Source organism: Zophobas morio, unplaced genomic scaffold (assembly GCF_036711695.1).
Source record: "Zophobas morio isolate AGI-343-1 ecotype UQ-CSIRO unplaced genomic scaffold, CSIRO_AGI_Zmor_V1 ptg000030l, whole genome shotgun sequence".
NCBI lineage: Eukaryota > Metazoa > Arthropoda > Insecta > Coleoptera > Tenebrionidae > Zophobas > Zophobas morio.
Window position 1 is genome coordinate 13,885,812 of NW_026972135.1, and position 26,161 is coordinate 13,911,972.

At 34.8% G+C, this 26,161-nt stretch overlaps 2 protein-coding genes across 3 annotated transcripts; both read right to left on the reverse strand.

Annotated features, from left to right (window-relative positions):
* Nucleotides 1-5,396: 5,396 nt before the first annotated feature.
* LOC135138300 (uncharacterized) lies at nt 5,397-11,022 on the reverse strand. The gene is made up of 4 exons (XM_064068245.1): nt 10,932-11,022; nt 10,687-10,854; nt 10,043-10,521; nt 5,397-9,867 (listed from the first exon to the last, which is right to left on the reverse strand). The coding sequence occupies exons 3-4, from the start codon at nt 10,421-10,423 to the stop codon at nt 5,560-5,562; spliced, it is 4,689 nt and encodes a 1,562-aa protein (XP_063924315.1). The 5' UTR covers nt 10,424-10,521; nt 10,687-10,854; nt 10,932-11,022; the 3' UTR covers nt 5,397-5,559.
* Nucleotides 11,023-14,403: 3,381 nt separating this feature from the next.
* Nucleotides 14,404-20,372, reverse strand: LOC135138184 (uncharacterized). 2 transcript variants are annotated; one of them, XM_064068090.1, is made up of 4 exons: nt 20,286-20,372; nt 20,018-20,205; nt 19,485-19,962; nt 14,404-19,310 (listed from the first exon to the last, which is right to left on the reverse strand). In XM_064068090.1, the coding sequence occupies exons 3-4, from the start codon at nt 19,866-19,868 to the stop codon at nt 14,484-14,486; spliced, it is 5,211 nt and encodes a 1,736-aa protein (XP_063924160.1). In that variant the 5' UTR covers nt 19,869-19,962; nt 20,018-20,205; nt 20,286-20,372; the 3' UTR covers nt 14,404-14,483. The 2 variants fall into 2 exon arrangements, with proteins under 2 accessions (XP_063924160.1, XP_063924161.1); XM_064068091.1 differs by having other exon boundaries at nt 20,018-20,208; nt 20,286-20,361.
* Between the last annotated feature and the right edge of the window lie 5,789 nt (nt 20,373-26,161).

The window sequence follows — 26,161 nt, forward strand, 5'->3', positions numbered from 1 at the left end:
TAAAATTCAACTTCAAAGTAATGACCTTGAAGTTGAATTTTAAATACTTAATAATACTTTAATCTGTTAAATATTTGACACTATTTGGCACAAAATTTTTGCAATGTCAGTCAGTGTTGTTCCAACCTATTTCAAAATAGTCACGTTTAAACTAGGAAAATTCAGACAATAATCTGTCATACCAAGTTTGACAGTTCCCGTTTTTTCTGGAGCCAACTGTATGTGTACTAGGAATATTATGTAGTAGGTAAAACGCTATCAAAATTTTATAACAATATTTTGCAATTTCATTTTGAAACTTCAAAACAGAATGCTTTAAATTCTCTTAGAAAAAGGAAGTGATTCAACGAAATTTCTGCGTAGATTAAAGATGCCCAGAAAATGAATTCGATTGTTTTTTAATATTGAAAAAAAGACTTGAAAATACATTTTTTTTTAATTATACCTTTTGTGTTGCAACAATTTGGAATTTAACACGTACCTTCATTCCATTAGCATACTGGCATGTAGTGAATACTGTATTATATGGGCATTTATTTATTTTGCGTTCATAAATCAGTATAAGTAAATAAAACTTATTTAGTTATTGATATCAAAATAGATCACGCATTAAAAACAAAAAATATATTTAGTATTATTGTATAGATAAACTTAGGCCGTAGATCTTTACGATAAAATGTATGAAAGTTCGGGAACCTAAATCAGTTAAACAGTTATTAGCGAACTAATGCTTTACGGATTTAAATTATCAAAATTTGATTGGAGACTAGTTTTGTCGTATATATATATATATATATATTTTTTTTTTTTAATGAAGACTAATGATTATTTATTACGTGTTTATCAAAGTCCAATTGATAATGAGATTAAAATTTTGCTTCCCTTTCAATGTTTCAAAAAATGTATAAAATGTACGGGACACAAGAGACTAATAAGTTTTTAGTAAAATCCCTTGAATATGAAACAAAGAAACGACTATTTTGGTGGGTGCTTTTATTAAACCTTGAAAGTTCATGGAGTTTATTATGAGGTACAATTGTGAAATTACGAATAATTTAAAAAACGAATAATAATCTGTAATCTCTAGTGATCAAGTGAGCAAAATTTGAATCAGTAGCAAAAACGTTTAATTTAGATTGTGGGAGTTTATGTTTTGTTATAATTTCGCACATAATTTCATGTTTTGTCGATGTCTTACGACCCCTAAGTGATGAAAAATAGGTCGCCCGTTTCCGTCTGTCCATGGTCTATATCTATATTTATTTGATAAATATTCTCCGAAACTAATATACAGACTGTTGTCAAATTTTCTCTTTATAAGGACCAAATTTTTCACTATCAATGTGATGACGTCACCTCAAAATTTTGTTATGGAAGAACTTACTTGAAACATTCGTTGCAGCATCCACCCATTCAAAGTTTTTTATTTTTATTTACGTTGTTTAAAAAAAGGTGCCTTAAGAGCCGACTTAAGATTTATTGGACTAACAAAAAATTTTGCTATTCACGAAAATAGACAAAATACTTTCCAGGGATATCTGGAAAAACGTAAAGGCTTTCTGGATTGTTTCCGACGGTTTGATGGTTGTGGATGAAATCAGACAATGATTTTAGACTTAGCCGTAGGATTATTATTTTAGCCGTGTAGCTGGTGGCAGGGAATAAACCCGTTTTATTATTAAAATATTTCTAGCCGCTTTATTTTATTCTCGTGCTTTCGCGGGCGTTCCGTGTCTCCGGCTTGAGAGCAACCCCGGCACTCCCTCCCCCGGAGAGGGTGCTGGCGCCCGAGCGACCGCCGCTCCTGACCGAAGGCGCCACTCCCGAATACGTGAAGGTCGCCGCATAAGCCTAGGTCGGCCAGACGTGTTTCTTTATCAGCGGCACTAGTCGCTCCTACGCGTTATCGGCGAGATTCCGGATCATTCGTCCCACCGGAATTTCGTGGCAGTATTGTTTGCACAAAGTCGTTTGATCTACAATTTCCTTCGTTTACTTTGAGTCCCACAACATACCTCACTACTATTCTTCCAATAAATTTCACAATAAGTCGTTATTTGGCGTGAAAGCTTTGATGCATTTTACTTGTCATTATCGTTGCCACCGGGAATTTTGTGACTTCATGGTTGCGAAGATTTATAATAGCTATTTATGGTATAAATGAATAAAAACGTATTTTATCCAACGAAAAAACAGTTTTTGATAATGTTTTTGAGTTAAAAAAATATTATTTAGATAATCCATTTACATAGATGTAAATTGTACTATTACTACATTTAAAGAAGGTAAATTGCCTAAGTTGCCTGTACTTTCGTCACGGTCAAATTCAAAAGATGTTCCTGGCTTTCATTACCATTGTTTTACAGGAACTGGACCATCAAGCATTGCAAATTTTAGTTGAATATGTTTACACATCCATAGCAACGAAAATTTCAGTGGTAGTGTGAATTTTTAGTTTCTTTACTTTATTCGTGTTGTCAGTGATAGTGAGAATAAAGTGTTGCTATAAACATTTTATTCATCCTTTCGATTAAACTACTTATTGTTTTAATAGCGAGATTTAACATACAAAATGAGCATTTTAAGAGTAGAAATTGGAAAAAAGTACTTTAAGTAGCTACACCTGCTGATTCATGAGTGATGAGGAAAGATTCTGGGTAGGAGTCGAGTATCTCTACCTTATTTTTTTTCTCTTTTAATTGGAAAGAAGAGTATCAGACCTCTTAAACTTATTAGATACTTCGAAGTTTTTGGTATATGTATTTCAAAAACACCCTGTGTTGGCTTAGACTTAATCCTTATTATGATTCGTAATGTAGAAACCGAGGTGAGCAGAATAAGCCACCAAAGCAGAGTTATCAATTTCATTTATCGCACCGTGTCCACTGTCCAATCATCAAATTAAAATAGGAGTGGAAAAAATTTTAGTCGTGAACAATGATTCTTTACCTGTATTGTAGCAATCCTCAAATATTTTTATTTTAACTTATAGGAAATCATAAAAAAATGAGTTCACAAAATGATATTTTAAAATGTTTACAAGAAGAACATTTCTTAGGCTGTACTTCTTAATAATCTAAAAAATTGTCTGTGAGATTCCAGACTAGAACTAAGAAAATTGTCAGCGAAGAAGATTTACTTTACCATAGCAGGGCTATGAAAGTCTCAGCTGATTCCATAAGAAATACATGGGGAGCTTACGGAACGACATAAAGAGGTCACTAGCGTCACTAAAGGTGCTCCGACTTTGAAGAACATAGTTTCTTTTTCATTTTAAGGTTTTCGGTGAACGTTTTGTCTGGTTTTGTCAACAAGAAATGTCATATTAATTACGGAATCATACGGGATGTTGGGTTATAGGGTTAAAAACAAACGTAAAATTTATTTTAACAAAGTAATAGATACTTACGATACATGTAAAAAATACTAGAAAATTCCAGGCTAAAGAGGTCAACAAACTGCAGGTTAAACGAAATAGTTTAATTTTCAATGTGTGCGTGTTTGAGCGGTCCAAGATTTATTTTTAAATTTTAGTGTGTAAAAAATTCTAACTAATAAAAACTGAAACGAGGTAATCAAGAGGAAAGTCTTTGCAGGGGTGGTGGAATGGTATTTTTGTATGGTTCGTTTTTTAGCCGCAAACCAGTTAACGACTACGGTGCATAAATTGGGAAAAACTCACAAAATGTATTACCCATCAGAGTATAAACTTCAAAATGTCTAGGTGGTATCATTAAATCGCTAAAAATCACATCTTCATTGAAGACTATAAAATGTCACACAATTAAAACAGGATGTACCACTTCGTAAGAATGTGCAAAGTTCACAACAAACTTGGCAGAAGTGGTGGTGTAAGAATTTTCGTATTAATGAGTATCCACAAACATACCATAAACAGTTGTGTTCTTTCAAGGTGAGTTTCCGGTAACTCACATCACTTAATGATTGTTGAAGAGGCTGGAATACAGGGGAGATGTGTTGTGGAAGTTTGTTTAAAAGAACACCTTGGCAAATTTTTCATTTCAAATAAAATAGTGTTTCACAGTTGGTTCTTGCACTTGTATCGAAATAATCTGTAGTAAATAGTTTCCGAAACACACTTTGGAATTGTATTGGTGTGGGATTTATACAATTCCCAAATTGACGTCTCACAGAGCCAAACAAATATGTCAAACAATACTGATTTAGTTGCAGCAACCTTTTAGTGAACATTGTAAACAAATTGTATTCTGTGAAAACTATTAAAAATAATAAGCAAAATGTTTATGTTCCTGAACTTGTTTTTTATTTTTTTGTGAGTGATTTAAAAATATTAAGAGTGAAATAAAATTTTGCAATTCACTTGTGGATAACAACTTATTTGTCAGACTTGTTAAGGATTTAATAAACGCAGTTTAAAACGTCAAAATTGAATAAAAATGTTTTGCTTGAATATATTAATAATTTATAAGAAAGAAAAAAATGGCCAATGTCACTAGTACATGCCACCCATTTTTATTTTTGTGTACAATTAGTATTATATGAATCACATACGAATGATACGAAATATTTGAATCTTCGTGTTTCCCGGGAACGGGCTCCCAAGGTCACACCCGTTCCGCAAATATTGCTGAAGTTTCGTTACTGATCTACTGTGACCATAGCTGGAGGACTGATAATCATTTAGAAAAAAAAATACTTACTATACCTGCTCATATTACTGTCGAAAATTCTAACATTTTAAAATGATGCAATAAAAAATATTAAAAAAATTGGTTTAAGGTTACTTCGACAGAACTTTCTTCGCCCTTGAAGTACAGTCCATGGAATTCCGCTTCTTTGCAAAATTATAAAAAAAATGTGTTCCCTGATAACCTTTATAAAGTAAAAACCACTGGTGTAAATGACAAATTCTGGACATACGGACAATGTGAAATATATTCAAAGGACATAACCAACGGAAAAGAGTGTATTATTACCAGGGTACATGCTTAACTTCGATTTTTTATGGTTATACATCGAAAGAATGTCACATAGAAATTAGTTTGATTTGAATGAGTTTGTTTTCTCAAAACAGAGGACTACAATTATTATTAATTAAACCACAATCGAACAAAATGTTTTCGAGACAAACATATATAACATTGCAAGTTACTTTGGTCAATGTGACGTTCACTAAGACAAACGGCTTTTCGTGCATGGCCAACCTTGACTAATTTCTTCTTCGATCTCTCGGTATATCAAAGAAGAGTTTGTTGGTTTTACGAAAATACTAAATTTGTCATTACCTGGTTTGAGTAAAATAAAACTGTGTACCATAACATTGGGAATAAACTCTCTGAGTCCCATATATTTGTGAAAAAAGGTGTTTTGTAAAATCAAAATTAGCAAAAAAACGGCATTACATAAAAAACAACTCGAGTTCACAATCCATTTATAGATAATATTTACTTATCTTCAAGCAACAACTGTAATCTTAATGAAAAAGGAAAAAATACAATATTCACACAATACTTTACTAAACATCAATTTTGGCAAACTTTACGATTTGTAACTTAACACCTTCATCCACTTGCTCCTTCAGTGATCCGTATTTTCTGTGACATTTCTCTTTGCACCTTTTGATTCCAAAAAGGTTACTATTTTCTTGTGATTTCCCCCAATGGCGGCATCAAGCGGTGTCTTTCCATCATTAGTAACACTGTTGATTTCAGATCCGTATTCCACTAGACTTTCGACAATCATTTTATGGCCGTTTAAAGAAGCGGCATAAAGCGGTGTCCAACCATATTTATTAGCGCAATTGATTTCGGCTCCATATTTCATTAGGCATTCGACAGTTTCTTCGTGGCCGTTCTTGGAAGCTGCATAAAGCGGTGTGTCCTCATCATTATTAGCATGATTGATGTCGGCTCCGCATTTCACTAGACATTCAACAGTTTTCTTGTGACCGTTCCAGGAAGCTACGTAAAGCGGCGTCCCACCATCATGATCACCACGATTGATTTCTGCTCCGAATTTTATTAATCCTGTGACAATTCTTTCTTGGTTGTTTTTGGTGTGACCAGTTTCAGATGCCAAATGTAACATCGTTCTGCCTTCTTCGTTTACGGCATTGACGTCGACTCCAGATTCAATCAACAAACTAGCAGTTTTGCGTTTATTCTCAAGTAGAGCTAGATAGAGTGGTGAGCGACCATCTTTATCAATGGCGCTAAGATTAGCTTTGTGATTAATTAACACCTTCACGGCCTCTTCAGAGCCTTTTAGACATGCTAAATGCAGGGGTGTGAGGTCGTCGACATTGCATGCGTTTATGTTCAGTCCTCGTTTTAGGAAATCCTCCACAAGCACCTCGTTACCACTTTCACATGCTGCGTGAAGCAATGTATTTTTATTATGACAGAGAGTTTCAAGTTTGGCTCCTTTGTCGAGTAAAATTTTTGCAATTTGGTCGTGCCCTCTAGATGCAGCTAAATATAGAGGCGTCCGTCCATCTTCATCCACACAATTCAGGTCGATTCCAAAATCAAGCAAAATGTTCAAAAATTTTTCATCTCCGTTCTGACAGGAAAAAAATAGCCACTGCTTTGCAGATGAAGCGATGTTTAATACGTGTTCGTTCTTCTCTAATAGACTGATAATATCTCTTCGTTCATATTTTACACAATAGTATAAAATACTGCAAACGGTTTCGTTACTTACTGCAGTAAACTTCGTTCCGCATGTTTGAATTATTGTAGCCACGACAAATAAGCAGTCATATTTTTGGGCATAAGAAAGGCAGTTCATATCAACCAATTCCTGCTTCTGAAAATGACTTAATAAATATTTTAAAATTTCTTCATACCTCTTGTTTGTTTCATAACTATAATCTGAATAATCGTCAATAAAGTAAGTCTTATTTCTTTTTACAATCTGCAGAATAGGGAACCGTGGTCCTCGAGTACAAGCCAGTTGTAAAGCATTTCTTCCTTCGTCATCTTTTCTGCACAATTCTTCACGGCCGTACTGCTTCAAAGCTTCTAAATCTTGATACAACACTGCAATATGGGCAGGACACTTGTGCGCTAACATCATATCGAAGAACAAGCGAACATTGCCATGTTTAACGTTAGAAATTATAAGTTCGGTGTTTGGAATGTTTTTCCGATTGTTGACCAGATAATCGGCAGCGAAATATTCAACATAAGAATTGTTTATAAATATAGGATATTTGGTTTCTGTTATACTACTTATAAATCCAGCATAATCTCCATTTGAAGCAATATCTGATAAGAAATCATCGCAGTTGATGTTAAGCTGATTAAAGATATTTTCGTCTAAAAGGATCTTGAGAGCTGCTGCTTGATATCCTTTCGCTCTAGCTTTTTTGCTATCTTCAAAAATTTGTTGTTGATACTGATCGGCAGCCTTTCCCTGATTACTTAAAAGAAATTTTTCTTCAACCAAATACCGATACAAATTAGTAATAACTTTAAAATTGTCAGATCTCGTTAAGTATTTGTCATTTTTAAGTAACGTAGTTATTATAAATAGATGTAGAGGATTTCCAAACATATCTTGAGGGCCAGCAAAAATATTTTTTTCAAATACTTGGGCGAAAGATTTCGTCCTTCCTTCTAAATTTTTATCCATGTACTGTTGTTGTTGTGCAAATCCTAACCAAGTCATCCGTTTACATAGTACCCCAAGTTTTTCTTCAAGTAATTTTTTCAAATGTGTGCGACAAGTTACCCATTGTATTGAAGGACCTTTAGAAATTGTTAAAATAGTATCAATGATTTCAGTTAAAGTGGCTTTTGGTATTTTATCTAAGTCGTCCCACAGATACATGATTCGTCCTCTCTTTGCCAAATATTTTAGAAAACAACTATCAAAATCTGTTCGAATATTAAATTTCGATGTTATCAGGAAGTCTTCGAAATTAGTATTCCTTTGTCCATATGCATAAAAAAGTAAAATATCTTTGCTAGATATAACAATTGCAAAAAGTGGAACATCCCTTTTTAGTTTTTTCAAAAAATATGATTTTCCCATTCCTGGGTCGTCAGCTATTACGTGCAAATTATTGTCGGTGTGGAGCTCAGAAAGTTCAGTTTCTGCAATATTCTTCCCAGACTTGCCATAAATACGAAATTGTTGTAACGCAGAAATGTCACCTTTTGTTTCGATCCACTCCAGGGTTTTGTCTTCATGATGTAACTTAAAATGGTGGCAGTTTCTTACGTTATTTCTATCTTCACAAAATTTTCGAAATTCTTGACTGGAAATTTTGGACTTGCTGACACATATCGCGGGTTTGTCTTTGAGAACTTCATACTCTTCGTTTGGAGAGGTGACATGTTCATTACTATTAACATTGTGTGGCAATTCAAGCATTCCCTTAAGACACTGAATTTTTTCATCGTTTAAGGAAGACACTAAAATGGTTGTATCGCTTCTAATGTTTTCTAGATACTTGCTATCTACGAAGGTTCTAGTCAAATATCGACTAACATAGTTGTTCCACGTTTCTGGTTCCAAATCTTGAGTGGTTTCTTTTGATTCTTTAACCTTATAAGGCCCCTGAACCATTTCTAATAATATATCTGTAGATATCAACTCCCGGAATTTTTTGTCATCTTTAATAAGTTCTTCTAACTTGATTCTTTGACTTTTGATCTGGCATTCAAGTTTCGTCTTCAAATTTGTCAAATCGTCGTTGTCTTCAATGTTGGACAGATGAGCAAAAACTGAACCGTTGACCAATTCTTTCTCTTTGAAATTTGTTGTAAGCAGTACAAACGTTCGATCTTTACAGATGTTTGTAGCTTTGTATGCACACACACTTTCTTTTAAAATTAAAGGACACTTATTCATCAACCAAAGGAGTTTAGCACATTCAGTACCACTCAAGTCGCTGATATTTTTCACAGGTTTCATTTTAATGCGGTATTTCTTTCTGACTTCGTTTAATTCATTAATAGCCGCCTTGTTATTAAACTCGTCCTTTATATTACTCCATAAACTTCGAACTTTTTCGCATGAATCACTTTTAAAAACAGTCAGGTGAAATTTGGAAATTGCTTGTTGTAGATATTTAGCATTTTCTGGGTTATTATTAGTTGCTTCGAAAGATAGAGTACAAATTGAAGGAGTGGCAATTTGGAGAACCAATAATCGTTCCATCATTATTTTATCGAGTTTTTCTTTTTCTTTCTCAATCATATTCCATTCGGTAATAAAAGATATATATTGGTGATACACATCTCTTGCGGTCTCGGGAACCAGAAGTTCAAATTCTGATACAATTGTTTTTTTCAATTCATCCAGGTTCAGTTGTTTCGAATAAATGAAAAAATTTTCGAAGAAAGTGTTATAGTCGCGTACTTCGTTTGTCAATTCTTCGACATTATCACTTTCTAAAATTTGAAATTGGTAGCATTTTGCTTTTTGCGATATGTTAAATATGTCAAGAGGGCACTCTGTTTCCCTGATTTCTACCTTTATCTCTTGCTTATCAATAGTGTTTATGGAAAAGGTACCGCGGACGCATAAGTCAATGTTCGTCATTAAAAATAACTTGGATTTTTTCAATGCTGATTCTTTTTTAAAAGATTTAAAATATTTTGTTATTCCAAAATTTGCTCTGGAGCTTGCCGTCGTAAGCTCTTCTAAAGTGATAGATTTACTTCTTTCCACAAGTTTTAGTTGTATTGCATATGTTCCTCCAGGATTGTCTATTTCCAGAACAATGTCGTCAAAATCGCCGAAATCCCTATTATTAGACGATATCAGAAAATTATTTATCTTATCATTTTGAGTAAGTTTTAATGCCATATATGCGAGAAAGTAAAGGTCGTAATCCTTTCCTTTATCGGTCGTCCCAGTGCGTTTTTTGAAAGTCTGAAATAAAAATATCACATATAATAGTCAATTATGACGATCATAACAATTTATCAAAATATACTTAAATGTTATGTTTGAACTCGCTGGAATTACAAATTTTTATCAGATGGCAAACACTTAACAAATTCAAAGATTAAAAAAAACGGTTGCGCCACTATTCGAAAACACGTACCTTTTGCGACCACCTGATTTCCTTTGAACCTTTGGATTTCCCATACAACTCCTTTTTTACCATTGGTCTGATTTCGCTGCTGAAAAAGTTAGGTATGATCCTGGAGAACTGCCGAAGTAATTGCCAGCCAAATGCGGGGATGGCGTTACGCAGGAGCTTCTGGTTGGACAGCTTGGGTTTGGGGTCATTCTGTCTTTCGATGTTCGCTTCGACTGGATTTTTGTTGCTGGTGGCGGGGTTCCTGCCGGGGATTTGGGGGAATACAAACTTGTAGATGAAGGCGAAAAGGGCGGCAGAGACGAGGGCTCTGGAGAGGGTGGTACGGTCGATGTTTAGGGTTTGTTCGGTTTTTGGGAGAAATTTAGACATGATTGTCGGCATTTTGAAATTTGTAAGGTTGATTACAAGTGGGTAGGCGAAGGTACGAGTGGTGAGATGACAAAGCTGTTATCCTGAGAGGAATAAGTATAGTAGGGAACCTGGAACGAGAATTGTGGTTAGTTGAGTGTATACTATCTCTGCCGAAAAAAATTTTTTTAGACAAATAAATTAAAATCGATTCTTTAAAATCTTTATGTAGTGGTGCAAACTGTAGATGGCTTATACTAGCTGAAATTACCTTTACTTTATCGTTTGTTACCTACCTGTCGTGTGTTAGCGTTTCCTCCAGGACAAAACATTTATTCCCATATTTAAATGTATCTTGCCAACTTAACTGATCAGGTGAACCATAAGGATTTCCGTTTTAATGCATCTTGGAAGTCTGTTCTAATCAGTTGCAGTTTTGTTTGAATCATTTGTTTTAATGCAAGCTTAAAAATTAAAAAATAGATAACTCTGTTTCCTAAAGTATATCTAAAATTATATAGGTAATTTGTATGCTGTTTACCTCCTTCAATTTCTCTTTCTTCCAATATTTTTCACAGACTGTTGTAAACTTATAAAAATAACACTCTAAAACACAATGATCTACAGTTGAGTAGCTATTATTTCTGAGACGCAATTTTTAAACATACTTTTAAATAATCTTATGATACAATCAGTTATTTAATAGGAATAATATCAAATAAATGTGCAAACAAAACACTTGAGACCTTCCAATAGCTCTGCGAATTTTATTTCGTGCAATAGATAAATAAACTTAAAAAATATGCTTCAGGTTTATAGCTTATCTCTCAGCATTTCACCTTGATTTGTTGCATTCCTCATCAATGTTGGGCTTTAAACACTCCACAATATTTTTTACTTTCATGTATGAAAGTGTGCTGACTTTGCTGCCAGCAGCATAGAATAATCCTTGTCAAGACATATAAAAAAAAATTGGTCTAAAGAGTTTAGACAGTACTTCCCTCGCTATCGGGAACGTGACGACTGCAAGCCTATTATGTCTATTTTCGTATTACATTTTTGTAATTCTTGATTTAATCAATAAAATTAATTGACTGAGTCATTAATTTTTTTCAGACACCCTGTATAAGCAAATCTAAAAAATATTAATGCAGTGATAAATCACAAGTATAGACTCATCATTCTTTACACATTTAAGCATTTTTTCGGCAAAATTTTGCGGTGGTGTCATCAAATTTTTAAGGGGGATGAGCGAAAACATTTTGATCAAAATTTTACCATACTTATGATAAATTTAAAACATCTCCAAGATTTCAAAGCATTTTGTAGTCAACCTGTATATGTAAATCAAAAAAATATTAATGCAATCATATATCACAACTACAGACTCATCATATTTTGTACATTTTAGATAGGATTTATTCGGCAAAGTTTTGAGCTGACGTTATCAATTTTTTGAGGGGATAAGTAAATATATTTTGATTAAAACTTTATCATACTTGTCATACCTGTAAACCATCTGCAAGATTTCAAAGGATTCGGTTTTGCAGATTCAAAATTAAATTGCAAAATGTTGTTTCATAATTTTGATTTTTTTCCAAAAATCTGGACGTTTCTGGTAAAAACTCAATTCGGAGTCTTAAACTACATGTGTAGGACTATGTTATTTTATACAATTTAAAACCCATTTACTATATGTACAATTTTGAACTGACGTCATCGCATTAGTGGTGGGGATGATTAGACAAATTTTGGTTAGCGTTTTACCATCTACATGATATTCCTAATATAAATACAAAATTTGACAACAATCGGTACAGTACTTTCGGAAATTATCTGTCTAATAAAAATCCGGGACGGCAGACAGACGGACAGACGGACAGCCGGATAGACAGACAGAAACGGGAGACCTATTTCTTCGTCCACTATGGGTCATGAAAGACCGAGAAAACGTAAAAATAGAGAGTCGGCCAACGGACTCGATTACAATACTTCTTTTGCTTACGCTCGGGAAGTAATATACTGCTGTGGACTATTTTGTCGAAAAATTGCGAACTTAAAATTAGAGTTTTTTTAATTCATCTTTTTCGGTGAAAAAAACTTTTAAACTGGATAGCAAATACAAGGTGATACATAATACAAAACAATGCGAACTGTAAAATGGTTATTTCCTAATGATATCTGACTGTTATTACTTCCCGAGCGTAAGCGAGTCCATCGACCGACTCTCTACTTTTACGTTTTGTCGACCTTTCATAATCCCAAGAGTGCGAAGAAATAAATCTCCCGTTTCCGTCTGCCTGCCCGTCGTCCCGGACTTTTATTAGACAGATAATCTCCGAAAGTACTGGGCAAATTTTGTATTTATATTAGGAATATCATGTAGATGGTAAAACGCAAATTTGTCTAATCATCCCCACCAATAATATACTGACGATACGGAGGCTGTAATTAATTTATTATATGACATTAACGGAGTTGATGTGACTCAATGCCTGGAACTATTGACATAATGCTAACGGGTCTACCTCAACAGTCTGAAAGTTTTTAGAAACAGCAATTGGAACCCCACCTCCTCTGGAGGTCTGTGTTGAAACGAAATCACGTTATTTCCAAAAAATATATCAAAAATCTCACCACTGCCCACATTAGCACTGAACCATGTTTCTTTGAGAATTATATTATCGAATTTTTGTTATTATCGTTGCCACCGGAATTTTGTGACTTCATGATTGCTAAGATTTTTAAAAGTACATTAAATGACTCAATTACATAGTTATCAACTTTAATTATCGCGCCATGTCCACTATCCCTTCATCAAATAAAAGTAAGCTCTAGTCGTCAACAATGATTCTGTCCCTGTATTTTAGCAGTCCACACATATTTTTATTTTAACTTGTAGGGGAAATCATAGAAAAAGAAGTTCCCAAAATGAAATTTTAAGACTTTTCAAATAAGCTAGATTTCTAGGGTTGTACTTTTTCACAATCCAAAAAAATTGTCTGAGAGGTGCAGGCTAATATTAAAAAACTTGTCAACGAAGAGGATTTACATTACCATAGCTGCAGGAGTAATAACCATTTAGAAAGAAATAAACCCATACGTACGGCGATGATGGGTGACTCATCATCGGCGACGGCGGCCGAACGGCGTTCGACTAAAGAAAAGCGTGGAAGCGAAAGTCGCGATGGGTACTCCAGAAAAATCTCGACCGCGACTTATCTCGAAGGGAACGTATAGGTTTGAATAGAGACCACCGTCGGGAGCAGTAAGTTTTTGTCCAGTCAACGAGAGAATATTAGAGTTAAGTTAAGTTTTACCCACGTCAATTTTTAATTCCCGATTAACGTAACAATAATATACCTGATCATATTACAGCCGAAAATTCTAACGAAGATGATAAGATCAAAAATATAGAAAAAAAGAAGCAAAAGACGCATGTGTTAAAAGAAAAGACTACAAAAAGAAGTACAAGAAATGCACAAGAATGGAAGAAGAATAAAGCTGTTATAGCTAGAGAACGTGGACAAGCGTAGACTTCATATAATGGAAAAGAAGTACCAGCTAAAGTTCCTAAATTAGACGTATCATGTAAAGAAACCTGTAGATTTTAATTTGGGAAGAAAATCAGCGTTGCCGATAGAGAATATGTTATATAGTTTCCACAAATTAGATATAATGCCAAAAATATCTACTCTATTATTCAAAAGCACATCGGCAAAGTTCGGACAAAGCATTCTAATAGGGCCCATACAATTCCAGAAAAGGACACCTTTTAATAACGGACACTTTCTGAATCACCACAGCTGTCCGTTGAAGAGAGGTTTTGTTGTATTTGAGAAAAAAGGTGTTACGTACAATCAAAATTAGCAAAAAAAAAAAACGGCATTACAGTAAAAATAACCCGAGGTCACAATACATCTGTACATAATACTTATCGTCAACTGACAACTGTACATAATACTTATCGTCAACTGACAACTGTAACCTTGTTGAAAAAGCAAAAAATAAAATATTCACACAATACTTTACTAAACATCAATGTTCGGAATCTTTACAATTTGTAACTTAACACCTTCATCCACTTGCTCCTTCAGTTATCCGTGTCTTCTGTGACGTTTCTCTTCGCACCTTTTGATTTCAAAAAGCTTATTATTTTCTTGCGATTCCCCCCAATGGCGGCATCAAGCGGTGTCTTACCATCACTAGTAACCCTGTTGATTTCAGATCCGTGTTCCACTAGATTTTCGACAATTATTTCGTGGCCGTTTAAAGAAGCGGCATAAAGCGGTGTCCAACCATTTTTATTAGCGCAATTGACGTCTGCCCCCCATTTCACTAGACATTCGACAGTTTTTTGACGACCCTTTAGGCAAACGACATAAAGCGGTGTCCGACCATCATCATCAGCTCGATTAATTTCGGCTCCGTACTTCACTAGACTTTCGATGATGTTTTCGTGACCGTTTACTGAAGCTGCGTAAAGCGGTGTCCATCCATCATTTTTAGCACAATTGATTTCGGCTCCACATTTTGCCAAGCACTCGACAATTCTTGCGTGACCGTTCCAAGAGGCTATGTAAAGTGGTGTCCGGCCACTATTATCAGCACGATTGACTTCGGCTCCGTATTTTACTAGACATTCCACAGTTTTTTCGTAACCCTTAGAGGAAGCTATGTAAAGCGGTGTCTGATTAACTTTATCAGCGCTATTAATATCGGCTCCGTATTTTACTAGGCTTTCGACGACTTGTTCGTGGCCTTTTTCGGAAGCTGCGTAAAGAGGTGTGCAACCATATTTATTAGGGCAATTGATTTCGGCTCCATATTTCATTAGGCATTCGACAGTTTCTTCGTGGCCGTTCTTGGAAGCTGCATAAAGCGGTGTGTCTTCATCATTATTAGCATGATTGATGTCGGCTTCGCATTTCACTAGACATTCAACAGTTTTATTGTGACCGTTCCAGGAAGCTACGTAAAGCGGCGTCCCACCATCATGATCACCACGATTGATTTCTGCTCCGAATTTTACTAATCCTGTGACAATTCTTTCCTGGTTGTTTTCGGTGTGACCAGTTTCGGATACCAAATGTAACATCGTTCTGCCTTCTTCGTTTACGGCATTGACGTCGACTCCAGATTCAATCAACAAACTAGCAGTTTTGCGTTTATTCTCAAGTAGAGCTAAATAGAGTGGTGAGCGACCATCTTTATCAATGGCGCTAAGATTAGCTTTATGATTAATTAACACCTTCACCGCCTCTTCAGAGCCGTTGAAACATGCTAAATGAAGGGGTGTGATGTCCTCGACATTGCATGCGTTTATGTTCAGTCCTCGTTTTAGGAAATCCTCCACAAGCACCTCGTTACCGCTTTCACATGCTGCGTGAAGCAATGTATTTTTATTATGACAGAGAGTTTCAAGTTTGGCTCCTTTGTCGAGTAAAAGTTTTGTAATTTGGTCGTGCCCTCTAGATGCAGCTAAATATAGAGGTGTCCGTTCATCTTCATCCACACAATTCAGGTCCATTCCAAAATCAAGCAAAATGTTCACAAATTTTTCGTCTCCGTTCTGACAGGCAAAAAATAGCCACTGCTTTGCAGATGAAGCGATGTTTAAAACGTGTTCGCTCTTCTCTAACAGACTGATAATATCTCTTCGTTCATATTTTACACAATAGTATAAAATACTGCAGACGGTTTCGTCACTTACTGTAGTAAACTTCGTTCTGCATGTTTGAATTATTGTAGCCACGACAAATAAGCAGTCATATTTTTGGGCATAAGAAAGGCAGTTCATATCAACCAATTCCTGCTTCTGAAAATGACTTAATAAATATTTTAAAATTTCTTCATACTTCGTGTTTGTTTCATAACTATAATCTGAATAATCGTCAATACAGTAAGTCTTATTTCTTTTTACAATCTGCAGAACAGGGAAGCGTGGTCCCCGAGTACAAGCCAATTGTAAAGCATTTCTTCCTTCGTCATCTTTTCTGCACAATTCTTCACGGCCGTACTGCTTCAAAGCTTTTAAATCTTGATCCAATACTGCAATATGGGCAGGACACTTGTGCGCTAACATCATATCGAAGAACAAGCGAACATTGCCATGTTTAACGTTAGAAATTATAAGTTCGGTGTTTGGAATGTTTTTCCGATTGTTTACCAGATAATCGGCAGCGAAATATTCAACATAAGAATTGTTTACAAATATAGGATATTTGTTTTCTGTTACACTACTTATAAATCCAGCATAATCTCCCTTTGAAGCAATATCTGATAAAAAATCATCGCAGTTGAGGTTAAGCTGATTGAAAGTGTTTTCGTCTAAAAGGATCTTGAGAGCTGCTTCTTGATAATCTTTCGCTCTAGCTTTTTTGCTATCTTCAAAAACTTGTTGCTGATATTGATCGGCAGCAATCTTCAGTTCAGCCTTTTCTTGATTACTTAAACGAAATTTTTCTTCAACGAAGTACCGATACAAATTAGTAATAACTTTCAAATTGTCTAACTTCGTAGAGTATTTTTCGAAGTTATTTTTAAGTAACATAGTTATTATAAACAGCTGTAGTGGATTTCCAAACATGTCTTGGTGGCCAGCAAAAATAATTTTTTTAGATATTTGGGCGAACGATTTCTCTCTTCTTTCTAAACTTTTTTCCATGTACTGTTGTTGTTGATCAATTGTTAACCGAATCGTCCGTTTGCACAACACACCAAGTTTTTCTTCAAGTAGTTTTTCCAAATGTGTGCGACAAGTTATCCACTGTATTGAAGGACCCTTAGCAATTCTTAAAATAGTATCAATGACTTCAGTTAAAGCGGCTTTAGGTATTTCATCTAAGCCGTCCCACAGATACATAATTCGTCCCCTCTTTGCCATATATTCTAGAAAACAACTATCAAAATCTGTTCGAATATTAAATTTCGATTTTATCAGGAAGTCTTCCATTGGAGTTTTACTTTGTCCAGATGCATAAAAAGACAAAATATCTTTGCGAGATATAACAATTGCAAAGAGTGAAGCATCCCTTTTTAGTTTTTTCAAAAAGTATGTTTTTCCCATTCCTGGGTCGTCAGCTATTACGTGCAAATTATTATCGGTGTGCAGCTCAGAAAGTTCAGTTTCTGCAATATTCTTCCCAGACTTGCCATAAATACGAAATTGTTGTAACGCAGAAATGTCACCTTTTGTTTGGATCCACTCCAAGGTTTTGTCTTCATGATCTAACTTAAAGTGGTGGCAATTTTTTACGTTATTTCGATCTTCACAAAATTTTCGAAAATCTTGACTGGAAATTTTGGACTTGCTGACATATATTGTGGGTTTGTCTGTGAGAACTTCATACTCTTCGTTTGGAGAGGTAACATGTTCATTACTGTTAACATTATGTGGTAATTCTAGCATTCCCTTAAGACAATTAATATTTTCATCGTTTAAGGAAGACACTAAAATGGTTGTATCGCTTTTAATGTTTTCTAAATACTTGCTATCTACGAAGGTTCTACTCAAATATCGACTAACATAGTTGTTCCACGTTTCTGTTTCCAATTCTTGAGTGGTTTCTTTTGATTCTTGAACCTCATAAGGCCCCTGAACCATTTCTAATAATATATCTGTAGATATCAACTCCCGGAATTTTTTGTCATCTTTAATAAGTTCTTCTAACTTGATTCTTTGACTTTTGATCTGGCATTCAAATTTCGTCTTCAAATTTGTCAAATCGTCGTTGTCTTCAATGTTGGACAGATGAGCAAAAGCTGAACCGTTGACCACTTCTTTCTCTTTGAAATTTGTTGTAAGCAGTACAAACGTTCGATCTTTACAGATGTTTATAGCTTTGTATACACACACACTTTCTTTTAAAATTAAAGGACATTTATTCATCAACCAAAGGAGTTTAGCACATTCAGTATCAGTCAACTCGCTGATCTTTTTCACAGGTTCCATTTTAATACGGTATTTCTTTCCGACTTCGTTTAACTCATTAATAGACGCCTTGTTATTAAAGTCGTCCTTTATATTACTCCATAAACTTCGAACTTTTTCGTATGAATCACTTTTAAAAACAGTCAGGTGAAATTTGGAAATTGCTTGTTGTAGATACTTAGTATTTTCTGAGTTATTATTTGTTGTTTCGAATGACAGACTACAAATTGAAGGAGTGGCGATTTGGAGAACCAACAATCGTTCCATCATTATTTTATCGAGTTTTTCTTTTTCTTTCTCAATTGTATTCCATTCTCTAATAAAAGATATAATATATTGGGGATACACGTCTCTTGCTGTCTCGGGAACCAGAAGTTCAAATTCTGATATAATTGTTTTTTTCAGTTCATCTAGGTTCAGTTGTTTCGAATAAATAAAAAAATGTTCGAAGAAAGTTTTATAGTCGCGTACTTCGTTTGTCAATTCTTCGACATTATCACTTTCTAAAATTTGGAATTGGTAGCATTTTGCTTTTTGCGATATGTTAAATATGTCAAGAGGGCACTCTGTTTCTCTGACTTCTACCTTAATCTCTTGCTTATCGATAGTGTTTATGGAAAAGGTACCGTGGACGCCTAGGTCAATGTTCGTCATTAAAAATAACTTGCATTTTTTCAATGCTGCTTCTTTTTTAAAAGATTTAAAATATTTTGTTATTCCAAAATTTGCTTTGGGGCTTGCCGTCGTAAGCTCTTCTAAACTGATAGATTTACTTCTCTGCACATGTTTTAGTTGTATTGCATATGTTTCTCCAGGATTGTCTATTTCCAAAACAACGTCGTCAAAGTCGCCGAAATCCCCATTATTAGACGATATCAGAAAATTATTTATCTTATCATTTTGAGTAAGTTTCAATGCCATATATGCGAGAAAGTAAAGTTCGTAATCCTTTCCTTTATCGGTCGTCCCAGAGCGTTTTTTGAAAGTCTGAAATAAAAATACATATCAGATATAATAGTCCATTATGACGATCATAACAATTTATTAAACTATAAATGTTATCTCTAAACTCACTGGAATTATAAATTTTTATCAGATAGGAAACATTCAACAAATTTAAAGATAAAAAAAACAGTTGCGCCACTATTCGAAAACACGTACCTTTCGCGACCAACTGATTTCCCTTGAATTCTCGGATTTTCCATACAACTCCTCCTTTTTTACCATCGGTCTGACTTCGTCATTGAAAAAGCTAGGTATAATCGTGGAGAACTGCCGAAGTAACTGTCGGGCAAACGCGGGGATGGCGTTACGCAGGAACTGCCGCTTCGACAGCTTGGGTTTGGGGTCATTCTGCCCTTGGATGTTCTCTTCGACTGGATTCTTGTTGCTGGTGGTGGGGTCCCTGCGGACGATTTGGGGGAATACGAACTTGTAGATGAAAGCGAAGAGGGCGGCAGAGAAGAGGGCTCTGGAGAGGATGGTGCGATTGATGTTGAGAGTTAGTTCGGTTTTTGAGAGGAATTTAGACATGATTGTCGGCATTTTGAGAGTAGTGGCGGTGATTACAAGTTAGTAGGCGAAGTTACGAGTGGTGAGATGACAAAGCTGTTATCCTGAGAGGGATAAAGTAGGGAACCTGGAACGCAAATTGTGGTTACTTATGTTTATGTAGAAATGCAAACTATAGTTACCTTTACTCTATCGTTGATTACCTTTGGTGTGTTAGCGTTTTCTCCAGGACAAGTCATTTATTCCTGTATTTAAATGTATCTTGCCAACTTAACTGGTCCCAGGGGAAGCATAAGGATTTCCCTTTTAATGCTTCCTGGAAGTCTGTTCTAGTCAGTTGCAGTTGTGTTTGAATCATTTGTTTTAAAGCCTGCTTAAAAATTAAAAAATATATAACTCTGTTTACAGAAGTATATCTAAAACTATTTAGGTAATTTGAATGTTGCCTACCTCCTTTAATTTCTATTTCTTACAATATTTTCACAATATGTTGTAAACTTATAAAAGTAACACTATAAAACTGACAATGGTCTACTGTTGAGCAATCTTATGATACAATCAGTTATTTATTGAGATTAATTTCAGTTAAATGTATAAACAAAACACTTGAGACCTTCCAATAGCTGTCCGAATTTTATTTGATGCAACAGATAAATGAAATTATGCTTCAAGTTTATAGCTTATCTCTCCGCATTTAACCTTTCACGTTTAAAAAATTCCACCGAGGAATGCGGCAAAAAGAACTAATTTGTTGTATTCCTCATCTATGTTGGGCTTTAAACACTCTACAATATTTTTTTTACTTTCATGTATGAAAGTGTGCCGACTTTGCTGCCAGCAGAATGGAATAATCCTTGTCAAGACCTACTGCTGACTATTTTGTCGCAAAACTATGAGCGTAAAATTAGTGTTTTTTTAAATTCACCTTTTTTTTCCTGAAAAAAGCTTTTAAACTGGGTTGGAAACACAAGATAATACACAATACAAAACAGTACAAGATGTAAAATGGTCATTTCCTAATGATATCTGACTGTTATTACTTCCCGAGCGCAAGCGAAGGAAGAATTGCAATCGAGTCAGTTGAGCGACTCTCTACTTTTACGTTTTCTCGACCTATCCGTTTGTCTGTCTGTCTATCTGTCCGTTTATCCATCTGTCCGTCTGTCTGCCGTTTCGGATTTTAAATAGACAGATAAACTCCGAAAGTACTGGACCGATTGTTGTCAAATTTTGTACTTATATTAGGAATATCATTTAGATGGTAAAACGCTGACCCAAATTTGTCTAATCATTCCCGCCAATAATGTGATGATGTCACTTCAAAACTGTACATAGTAAATGGGTTTTAAATTGTATAAAATAACATAGTCCTACACATGTAGTTTATAACTCCGAATTGAGTTTTTACCAAAACGTCTAGATTTTTGAAAAAAAATCAAAATTATGAAACAATATTTTGCAATTTAATTTGGAATCTGCAAAACCAAATGCTTTGAAATCTTGCAGATGGTTGACAGTTATGAGAAGCATGATAAATTTTTGATAAAAATATATTTACCTTTCCCCTCCAAAAACTTCATGACGTCAGCTCAAAAGTTTGCCGAATAAATCCTGTCTAAAATGTACAAAATATCTTCAGTCTGTACTTATGATTTATCATTCCATTCATGTTTTTTGGATTTGAATAAACGTGGTGACTCAAAAAAATTAATGAATGCTTGAATTTATTTTATTGATTTAATCAGGAACTACATGACCGAATGCTTTGAAATCTGGCAGATGTTTTAAAGATATGATAGGCATGGTAAATTTTGTATCAAAATGTATTTGCTCATCCCCCTAAACATTTGATCACGCCGCCCCAAAATTTTGCTGAAAAAATTCTTTCGAAAATGTGCAAAATATGATCAGACTATACTTGTAACTGATTATCGCATTCATGTTTTTTAGATTTGCTTAGACAGGGTGACCAAAAAAAATTAATGAATCAGTCAATTTTTAAAGAAGGTGAAACCTTCTCGGGGGCCCCAAGTGTCTCTTTTAAGAAGGTGCAGTTTGACCCTCCGACCACCGTAAGTACCTTTTTGGGTCGCCTGCCCGTTTAAGTACCGTTTTTTTTTTCTTGTCGTCACCCTTATAAGTCGAAACCGTCGTGCACGCTTCGGGTACCGCTACCGCGCTCCCCTCCCGGGTCCCCGTACTGTCTTTGCGCGATTTTCAGGTTCAAGGTCGCCGCCTCCAGGTCCAAGAGGAAACGACCATGCCGGACGTGTTATTATTTTTTTTGTTTTGTTTGCACTGGAGTTAATAAGACTTAGCAGTAAGATTTATTATTTTAGCTGTGTAGTTGGTGACAGGGAATAAACCCGATTTACTGTTCAAAATATTTCCAGCCGTTTTATTTTATTGTCTTGTTTTCTCAGGCGCTCACCACCTGAGATCCGTGCCTCCAGCTTGAGAGCAACCCCGGCGCTCCCTTCCACGGAGAGGGAGCTCGCGCCCGAGCGACCGCCGCTCCTGATCGAACGGGCCACTCTCGGCGGCGTGAAGGTCACCGCATAAGCCTAGGTCGGCCAGACGTGTTTGCTTATATCAGCGGTACTAGTTGGCATAAGGCTTGGCACCCAGGTACGCCGCCACCACACGTTATCGGCGAGATTCCGGACCGTCCGTCCCCCTGCAATCTCATCACACTATATTGTTTTTACTCGATAGAGGTTATCAGGAAAAAGTAAAATTCCGTAAAATCGAATTTTATACTTTTTTAGAGAAGCAGTATTTCTTAGACGCGAAGGACGTTCTGTCGAAATAACTTTACACCAATTTTTTAAAGTGTTATAATTTTATTGACGAAATTGTTGATGAAGGGGATGAACCCTGAAACCAGTAGCACCAAAATAGTTTAAATAAAAATAAATAATTGGATGACTCAGAATTTGAGTATACCAGGTGTCTGGAAAATGACGAATTAACTCTCCTCTACACCCTTAACAATCAACTGGTGAATCTGGGAAAAATAGTAAAAAAATTCCTTCTCACATTTTGGTGGAGTTATAATGAGTTTAAAATTGGTTCTTTTGCCACGGTTAACAACTAAATAACACATTCATTATCACAATAGCTAGTAATAAAACTAGTTAATAGTTCTCTTGCCCATGACCAAGTTTAATTGCCATTTCAGTTAGAATGCACAAAGATATGGCTGTGTTGTTTTTGCAATAATTTGATAAAATTCCATTTGACAACAATGTTTGCCTGATATAAAGCTAGGGTGGATTTTAGTTACCATCGTTACTAAGAAACCAGAAAGTAAGCCGGAGGTATTCACGCATTAGGTGTGTGCTATGTTGCCAATTTTACTTTTATAAAATTACGTTTTTTTGTAATCTACATCATAAGGAATTTTTTTATTATTTTTTCTTGACTCCCGAAACCCCCGTACATAACGTACTGAAAAGTTAATCCGCCATTTTCCAGACACGCGGTATAGACGAATTAGAATAATTTATTTAGACTGACATTACTAACATTTTATGGAAAATCAACTATTCGGCTTGACCTAACCCGATTTTAAATTAGAATAATGATATATGATGAATAATGATAATTACATAGCTCAAGATATAAAGTTATTAGGTTTAGTCATTTCTAGCTATCTGAAATGCATGTGGTGTATTCCGAGCACCACAGTTGGTAACAGCAGTCGGTTGGCAACGACTGAGAGAAGACGCTATAATAACCCTTACTGGATATGTCATGGTCATTGAGCAATGCATGTAGTATGCTAGTATGTAGTGTCTGTGTCAGTTAATAAATATATATATTATTACATCAGTTCTGTGGGTTGATTGGGTATACAACAGTGCATAATATATTATTAAACTGGATTGCAAACAAAAGGTAATACACAATACAAAACTGTGCTGGCTGTAAAATGGTTATTTCCGAATGATACGAGTATATGACTGTTATCTTTTAGATGATGTTCATTCACACTTCAAAAATCGGACTTATCTAAGTGACTTTGTTAATATTTTGGTAAATTTTGTTATTTACTGCTTCTTGCCTGAAACTAGCTATTTTTGTTCTATCTTCTAATTTATCTATTTCTTCACTGATAGATTTCAGATATAATAAATACAATATATAATTAATAAGATAATACTTAATTTAAAATAATTTTAATGTCATAATTCTTTTAGCTTAAATTGTATGTTACTTATCCGTTTTGTTACTAGATGCACAACGTCTGCGTTATATTTGAAGAAACAGGAAATTCCAAAAGCTGAAGGACAGGATTTCAAATACATATTTGATTCTAATTATCTTTCCTTTTATCCTTAATTCACATTACAAAAAATGTTATCAATATTTTTCGCAAAATTTAAAAAAAGGAAAATAAGTCAGCGTAAAGTTTGTAAAAATATGAAAAATGTACTGTCACCTTTCCATGGTTTAGGGTTTAGAATTAAGTGTAACAAATCCTAGGTATCCTCTGTCTCCACCTGACACTAAAACATTTTTTACACATTATATGTATATTTTTATTATCACCTGTGTAACGATTAAAATTTTTCACATAACAATTTTTCACTTAATCAGCACATAAATTTCTAAAACTACCTTCTAGCTCTCTATAATCTCCGCGTAGACCGTTCTTTAGTGTGGTCATTGACAAATCAGCCTTAATATTCTCCTCTTTTTCAAACCAAGTACTATATTCTTCAAGAGTTCTAATCCATTGGTCCTGCAAATCTGATAGTTTTCCGGCATTTCCTCCATATTCCTCCGGTAATATATTTTTTGGAACAAATTCATACAACGTTTCTGTGGAAGTATGAATATGAAAAACTTCACTTAGAGCAGGTGACAAAAATGGTTTTATTACGTTCATAACGAATTCAATAAAAGGAGGAGCGTTAATTAGGTGAACTTCTTTAATTATAACCGGAAATGCTTCCTGGACACACATGAACATCTTTTTCAATACCAACGGATTTATTTTATAAAAATGCTTCGCCAAAGGAAAATTAAAATCAGCAATGTAGACATCGAAAACCCCGGTTTCTTCTAATTTTAATCTGAGGTCACCTACCATGAAAATAAGTTTTACCATGTCAGCTATGTTTGGAGTTTCGAAATCATATTTTGCAGCCCTTGCGATTGATATTCGTTTGCCATCAGAAGTTAAATCTGGCAAGACCGCCCCTTGCCTGCAAAAAGTTAAATACTTTAAATTCTAGTGACGTTTAGAATAAAAAGTATCACCACAATAGAGTAAAAAATATATAGACTTACATAACTTTGATAAGTTCTTTTAATTCTGGTGTTCTGACGTCCCTATTAGCAAAAAATTCTGGCAACGTAGTTCTAAAAATGAAGTACATTTCCAATTTTTTCTTGCACGTTTCCAATGAGAATTTACATCCCATGAGAAAAATGAATAAACAGTGTTCATCTGCAAAAGTTAGGTAATATGTGCTTCTGTGTTAATAGTTATTGTACCCCAGGTATCGGGAAGATGCGGTTGTTCCTTTAACCATTTTTTTCAGAATTTCGATCTCGTTTTGGATATTGTGCGAATTTTCGTCTAGGGCAGTTCGAATGAAAGTTTTTTGTTCTAATGTTGGCTGAACCAGTAACATGTTAGTAATGAAGTGCCTAATAAAAATTTTAAGTTTAAGTTAATTGTGTCTAACATATATTAACTGAATTTGCTTTGAAAACTAAGGTTACTGCAAAAAGTTTTAACTCTTGTGTTAAGTACAACTCAGAATGATATCACTTACCCGATTTATATAGAAAAGTAAAAAAGTAGTTTTTCAAACACGTCTTTATTCAGTTCCACGTCAAATATGTATTTTTCTTGGCATCTAAATAATTGCAGAACAATTAAAACCCAGACGAGTATGTACCGGTTCTCCAACCGATTGCAAAGTACATATACGAATGTCAACTCAATATAGTTTACTAATTAATTTCACGCACATCAACGTGTTTTTCAAAGCAATGCAGTTTACGTATTAATCACACAACACAACACTGTTTAAATAAGCGTCATTTAAATATTATATATTTTACTTGCTAAGCGTAAGCTAAGGAAGTACTGTAATAGAGTCCATTGGGCGAGTTTCTACTTTCATGTTTTTAAACGTATCATGACTTCCAGAGTACGTAAATATAAGGGTTAGCCTAAAAAAATTAAATTAACTAACTAATTGTACACCAAAATTTTTCAAACAACATATACAGATGAGTTTGTCAGAAATCAGAAAAAATTACCAAACAACGAGATAGTTTCATTTTGTTGTAGAAAGAGCGAACTT